A 6,969-nucleotide genomic window follows, 5' to 3' on the forward strand; every position below is an offset into this window, starting at 1 on the left:
GTCTATTATCCACTACAATCTAAAGTATAGAACAAGGTCGCTGTTGGCCTTTTTTCACGGGTCTCTAAACATATTCCGTTTCTTGCAAAAAACTGGAGGTGCCCTCTCTGCTGCTGTGTATTTACGGCATTAGTAGTCCACTAACACAAGAGGGCGTGTTGGTGTGCGTCAGAGCTGTGCCTCCGGGTCCTGGCCTGGCACTGCTGTGATTTAGGGCTCATACCGTCAGCTGGTCTCTACTGAAAACCACACGCTTCCGTGTTTTAGTGATATTTTTCGTTAGGATAGGCATTTCTTTAGGTTAGATAACTCTCCTATAGGATTCAGCTTTAATTTTCACAGTAATTTCTCAAAATATGTCGTCCCTGAGCTCACAGCAAGGCAGTTTACGAGTTTCTGGAAAGATAACACGTTAAAGATACGAGGATTTAACATGACAGCAGCAAGGCATCCTGAAACTACATCAGGTTTTTATGTGATGTCTCCCAGTTTTGAGTGTGGAATGTTAATGAGTCGGATGCAAATCCATCTCCCATATGACCATGTTCCAGAGTGGAGGCTGTGTCCAGGGATTTTTCCTCCATGGCCTAAAATAAAAGTTAAAAAGAGGTGAGGGTGTGAGGGTGTGCGTTCTTTTTTGGACCATGTAATCAATATTCCACTCAGCACCAACAGCAGACACAAAAAAATATTAACAGCACAGAAGAAAGCTAAGCTGGAAACCAAATGATATGTTGCACTAAATGTGTGTGTGCGCGCGCGCGCGGTTAGTTCAGTATCTGCAGAGCCAATCAGCTGCTCATGCAGATGACGTACTGTTGCCCTACGTCAGCCCCGCTGTTTGTCAGGATCAGAGCTCCACACACACCGGCAACAAACACATACACACACTCCCTCTCCGAGCCGGACAGCACAGCCCCTGGCCCGGCAGCCCGGCAGCGGAGGACACATCCAGGCTTCCAGGCGCCGCAGCCCTCTGTGACAGTGGACCTCACATCGCCTTACTTTGTGGACATGGGAGATATGGGGGATCCGCCGAAAAGTAAGGCACTTGCTCGGTGTTGGGATGCAATTGTAGAACTACATTTATCACAAGTTGAGAGTTGACTTAATTGCGATATGATGCCTGCAGAAAGAACGATTGTACTTGGCCCAATAAAGTATCTAGTCATCCTAAAATACTCAATTTTACAGGTTTGTCAACGGATGTTACCTATAGCCTACACTTTTATTCGTGATAATAAATATTCTTATAATAACAATAATAATGTATGAACACTGTCCTGTTCCTGCTGGTCTTCCAGAGAAGCGTCTAGTGTCTCTGTGCGTGGGCTGCGGGAACCAAATCCACGACCAGTACATCCTGCGGGTCTCACCGGACCTGGAGTGGCACGCAGCCTGTCTCAAATGTGCCGAGTGCAGCCAGTACCTGGACGAGTCCTGCACATGCTTCGTCAGGGATGGAAAGACTTACTGTAAACGGGACTACATCAGGTAGGAGGGCCGGGCCGGGACAGCCCCCTGTATAGCCACGACAGAAGGTGTGCGGCGATTGGATTTATTTATTTTTTAAATGTATTTTATGATATCAGCTTGAGAATATTCGGACTTGTTCAAGTAACGCGGAGCTGTATTTTCAGCCAAGTAACAAGGTTTCATACATTCTGACCACTATCACTTTTACTAGTTGTAGACAGTGCGGACGCAGCTATTTCTTTTTCTTATCAGATGCACTTTAAAAACCTGTAACAACCTACATCAGGCCTACATAACCCATTTATTATTCAGTGATTCCGATTCCACTGCAGCCTCCTCTTCACTCTTTGTGACAAATGGGCCTGTGAAAATATTAAAAAAACTGTAATGATATGTAAATTACTCACCGATGAGCTGTTATTACACGATTGAACAATTATTAGATTACAACTTAAGCAGTCGTTCATCTATTGTTTAAAGACAAAAGTCCTATTAACAGTGTAGCATAAAGATTGTAGATAAGCAGTAGCGTGAAAACCAAAAGTTCACTATCACAAATTACCTCGAGGTAATAAACATAATGCACTATAATAATTATTATATTATATTATATTATATTATATTATATTATATTATTATAAATCACATAGTATATTATGTCTATGGCCATAATGCCCACCTTTCGATTTCCATTGTCAGGCTGCCCCCTGCCGTACAGAATGCTGCCTGTCAGACAGAAAACCTCCCGTGTTAAGACCAACGTTGTTTTTCTTCGACCCTTCCTCTTTCCTTGACGTTGTCCAATCAGGCTTTGCATTTGGCCACAAGCGCGTCCTAGAAATTTTGCGACAGCCAATCATTTTCCTGTTCAGGAAAAACGGGCGTGGTTACTCTCAGAAATTCTAAGGTGTTGTCATCGCGTTCTTTAGCCTCGTGTGTTTTATACTGGGCGTATGGGTAGATTTCAAATCTTTACAATGCGGCTGTAACAACAGTTGTATTATTTCTATAGACTGTAAGCGCTGTCTAACGCATTTCGCGAATAGAAAACAGTGAGTTGCCTTCGGAAAACAAACAATATTATATTTAAGAAGGAGGCTAGTTTATAAGCCACTAGCTAACGCCTAACGTTAGCTATGGAGGAAAGGAAAGAGGAGGGAGAAGCGGAGATCCAAGAGCACGGGCCCGAACACTGGTTCTCCAAATGGGAACGGCAGTGCTTAGCAGAGGCCGAACAGGATGGTCCAAACGAAGAGGAGACGGAACAAAGTCAACAAAAGATGTGGCACCTCTTTCAGAACTTAGCCACTGCGGTAGCACAACTCTACAAAGGTTTGTGCGTTACTAAAGATACCGAAGTTAGGTTAGCGGTCAGAGCTAATGTCATCCGAAGCTAATCCTGCCAGCTGACGATGTATCTGGGGGATAGAGACACAAAGGGCACCGGGTAGATTAACAGTGCTGGCTGTTCACGGCGTAACGAGAGGTTTTTATTTCCACTGTTGTATTGAGTGACATTAGAATGTGTATCCTTTCATACTGCCTGTGAAATTGACGATTCTGCTGTTCTCATCTCGATATGCTGACCGTTTCGTTGCTAGCCGATGGAGGCTAATGTTAACCATTAGCTAATGCTAGCATTGGTTAACCGCCGGTCACCGCATTGGAGTGTGGGGACAGCAGTGCTGAGTCTGACTCACATTGGCCTGACCTGTCAGAGTTCCCCTAGGGCTAAACGGATTCATGAGTAGTCGAACTAAGTGGCTCTCAAACACACACCAGTTCAGTTGGTGTGCCTTTTCCCAGTTTTCAGCACATTGTTTTTCAGTTTGAACACAACATGGCTTACACTAAAATGTTTTAGTCCACTCGTTAACAGTTTCAAGCTAGTCAAAATGGCGATATACGGGAAGGAGTTTGCCGAATGAAAAACTCGCTGTGACGGTCAAATGCAGCAATAATTGTCACAGTAGTGTGGAGAATGTTGATAAATTAGCGGCACAAAGACATTTATTCCAGTACATAATCCAATAGGCGGTTGCTGATGACTGCATTGTTTAATGTCCGGAACAAAATGGGGAAACTGTTAACGTAAACGTTTTCTTGAGAACTCGTTATGTCCTGCGAATATTTTAGGACATTACACTGAAACAGTTTTTTGGCAATGGTTTGAGTTTCTGTAAAGCTTCTGCTGTTGTTGAAGTCAGGAATAGACGCTGACCCCACTTAAAATTTGTCTTTGTTGATCAGATTTGACATACCTTATATCAGAGTTAGTTTAAGTACACTGATTATTCCCTGTCTAGAAATCCTCTTTGGGAGAGGTTCTGCCTCTAGGTTTCACTCACTGTCGTTCAGACTGTAAAATAGTTGTATTTTCATAAAATTCACTACCATTGAGTAATATCGAGAGGCAACCCCATGAACAGTACCTGCAGATTATATGTGAGGATTTGTCGATCAAGATGGAAAGGATTGGCAGTAGAGAACCACATAGTTCCTAAACTGTACTTAGTGTTTATGTGATAAATCCTAATCTTAGCTGCAGTTATCTATTCTTTGTGTATGATCTTTGAAAATACTCTCTTCCAAAAATACAGTTCTCAAGTAGTTTTCGTTTCGGGTATAGACAAATACAGTTGGATTATAATACCAATTTTCTAACTGTTGATGCTTGAATTTCTCTTGTGGAGAAATGTAAGCTTTGAAGGGACAGTTTGGGATTTATGCAGCAGAAATGTAATTTAAAGTGATCATAATCTGTACACTTCATTTGCAGATAGAGTATGTCAGCAGCAAGGCCTCTCTCTCTGGGTGCCCTTCCAGAATGCAGCCACGGCTGTCACTAACCTGTATAAAGGCAAGTATCAAGTAACTGAGTTATGAGCTATCTCGTGGTTCGCTGCCTGATTTTGTAGCATTTTGTATGGCATCTGAGAAGTGCTGCGAGTAAATGAGGTAGATTAACTTTGATGGTGGGGTCAGGTTTTAATAAATACTTTTCCCCTTGTGTGTCATCAGAGAGCATAGAGGCCCATCAGCGGAGCTATGACCTGGGCATCCACTTAGGTTACCAACGCAGGAATAAGGAGGTGATTGCATGGGTAAAGAAGCGTAGAAGAACTATTAGACGAGAGGACCTCATCAGCTTCCTGTGTGGCAAAGTTCCACCTCCACGAACAGCTCGTGCCCCGCCCAGAGTTGCCATGGTGTCTGCAAGCCGACCATCGCCACCAGAGACAGGCAGCTCTGTGGAGACCGACCTGCAGCCCTTCAGAGAGGCAATCGCACTGCACGGTTTGTCAAAATGTCACATTATAAGAATATGACTATAATTTCTATACCTTGCTGAGGCTTCATATTTGTTTTTTTGTTTTATTTTCTTTCCAGGCCTTAGTGGTGCCATGGCAAGCATTTCTGTGCGTTCTGGTCCTCCTGGTTCTCCAACTCACCCTGCCCAGTCCCTCAGTCGTCGTAGGAATGGTCTCCATGACGTGGATCTCAACACCTTCATTGCTGAGGAGATGGCACTCCATCTGGATTCCACAGCCGATCGTAAACGTGGCCCTGCCCCCTGTAGTGATGTAATTACAGACTCGCCCACTCATAAACGTAATAGGATGCTCTGAACTTTTCCTACACTGCTAATCCCTCCTCTGTCCTCTCCTTGGTGGCTGACTGGACAGTTGATGAGGACTGATGCCTTGGCCACCTATTGAAATCTTCCTCCTTTGCATCTTGGTTGCAATGCTACAAATAAAAAAAAGTTATAATTATCAATCCCCTTATTTAGTTTTCTTCCTCCGGTTGTCACAGGCACTGTCTCTGTGTGAGTTCTGTTCCTTTTCAGACTGTTTTCTCTTTATGCTGGGTTGCTCTCAGTAGATCTGATAATGAAGTGAGCACATGTCACACTTGAAATCCTTAACTTGCAGAATGTTGCATTTAGACATTTGTTTGTTGGCCGGGCTCCTTTGTGCTCTTCATCTGATAATCAGCTGAACCAGGCTGATGCCTGCTGTTTGCCATTCATTCCTCAAGCGCACTTCCTCTTCTTCTGTGCAGTGCTGGCCAAATCGGACCGGATTGAAACTCGAGCTCCTCAGTAGGCTGAACCACCTTCCTGCTGTGTAGCTCTATTCAAAACATTTGTTGGCGTGTGTATCTCATTCTGCTGCTGTGTGCGTTTGCATTATGTGACAGCAGAACTGCCACTTACTATGTTGTACTTGTCTTTGCCTTTGAGAAAGCTGCTACAGTATCTCTGGTTGCTTGCAACACTGAGTGTGTGTACGAGTGTCTGTGTGTGAGCTTGTGGATGCAGGGTTCTGGCAAATCCAACACCCACTTGACCGAATAATTTCCTGTTCTTTCTTTAGTTGCTTTTGGCAGCCCAAACCCAGGTTTTATCACAGAGCAGGTCAGTCCAATATATGAAGATAATTGTGACTATCATTGCTGTCAGAATTAGCTGACAGCTTGAGTAGTAGGATGATGATAGTAAAGCAAGATGTATTTTCAACAAATCTCGTAGGTATTGCCAAGTTTACAGAAATGCAAATGTGCACAGTTTCCCTAGGAGTTAAGGTGATAATCCTGTGCGCAGCCCGAGACGATGACGTTTGCTCATCCACTCAGTTGGGTGGAGAAGGGAAACAGGATTCTCAAATATCACAAAAATATGACTACAACGCACAACAGAGATGTCTAGATATGAAATCTTTATTCATTTACACAATTGTGAGCAACACGTTATGCAGTGCAATGCAAAACACAATACTCGAAATTGTGTGTAAATTTGTAAAGAAGATTCCATGCACAGTGTCACTGTCAAAACAGTTGACTGAATACTGGTTTGTTTATTTTTGCATAAAGAGCAGTAACAATATTTCAAAGCTTGCATTTTACCTACACTTGATTTCAGCTTTAAACTAGAAAATTACAAGGAGCAGTTCCCTGTAGGGGCCGATGGCTGTATTTAATTTGGGTAAACCAATTCATGGATGGTTGGATGTGATGTTTCAACAAGGCTGGGGGCTTGTTTTTGCTAGTTTCACACGCTGCTTTGTGATACAATCTCGTATGTGTGTGTGTAAATAACATGTAGGTGCTCTTATGTGTGGTACATATTGTAAAAAGAAGTGCAAATCCATTGGGATGTCTATGTACAATAACTGACATTAAAGGAGACGACCATTTAACTAAGCTGTCTTTGCGTTTTCTATAAGTTAGGTTTGATGCTCTACAGACTCATCTGCTTAGCAGTCTTATTTCAGTGCAGTGCTGTCATTATTGTTAGAAGTGATACATCTATGAATTACCTTGGGCCTGTGTCAAGAAAGGAAGCGGTATAGAGCTCCCTAAAGTAGAGAAATCTTAGCTTTTATCTAGTGCAGTGCCTGCTATGTTAACAAATGCTTTGTCTGATCACGGTTCCTTAATCAAGCTTTTTTTTTTTTTATCCTTAATGGAAACTGGCATCAGTCCCCAGGA

General features: G+C 43.0%; 1 protein-coding gene across 1 annotated transcript; it reads left to right on the plus strand.

Annotated features, from left to right (window-relative positions):
• The first annotated feature begins 2,370 nt into the window (after window positions 1-2,370).
• On the plus strand, window positions 2,371-6,677 carry hapstr1b (HUWE1 associated protein modifying stress responses b). The gene is made up of 4 exons (XM_020622814.1): window positions 2,371-2,808; window positions 4,256-4,336; window positions 4,498-4,773; window positions 4,867-6,677. The coding sequence occupies exons 1-4, from the start codon at window positions 2,613-2,615 to the stop codon at window positions 5,103-5,105; spliced, it is 792 nt and encodes a 263-aa protein (XP_020478470.1). The 5' UTR covers window positions 2,371-2,612; the 3' UTR covers window positions 5,106-6,677.
• The last annotated feature ends 292 nt before the right edge of the window (window positions 6,678-6,969 follow it).

The sequence above is a fragment of the Monopterus albus genome, unplaced genomic scaffold (genome assembly GCF_001952655.1).
Source record: "Monopterus albus unplaced genomic scaffold, M_albus_1.0 scaffold288.1, whole genome shotgun sequence".
In the NCBI taxonomy this organism is placed as follows: Eukaryota; Metazoa; Chordata; class Actinopteri; order Synbranchiformes; family Synbranchidae; genus Monopterus; species Monopterus albus.

Excerpts from the sequence above, each read along its gene's own strand:
- hapstr1b (XM_020622814.1), top strand. The coding sequence starts at position 2,613 with ATGGAGGAAAGGAAAGAGGAGGGAGAAGCGGAGATCCAAGAGCACGGG. Across the intron at positions 2,809-4,255 it reads GGTAGCACAACTCTACAAAG|ATAGAGTATGTCAGCAGCAA; the intron begins GTTTGTGCGTTA and ends CTTCATTTGCAG. Across the intron at positions 4,774-4,866 it reads AGAGGCAATCGCACTGCACG|GCCTTAGTGGTGCCATGGCA; the intron begins GTTTGTCAAAAT and ends TTTTCTTTCCAG.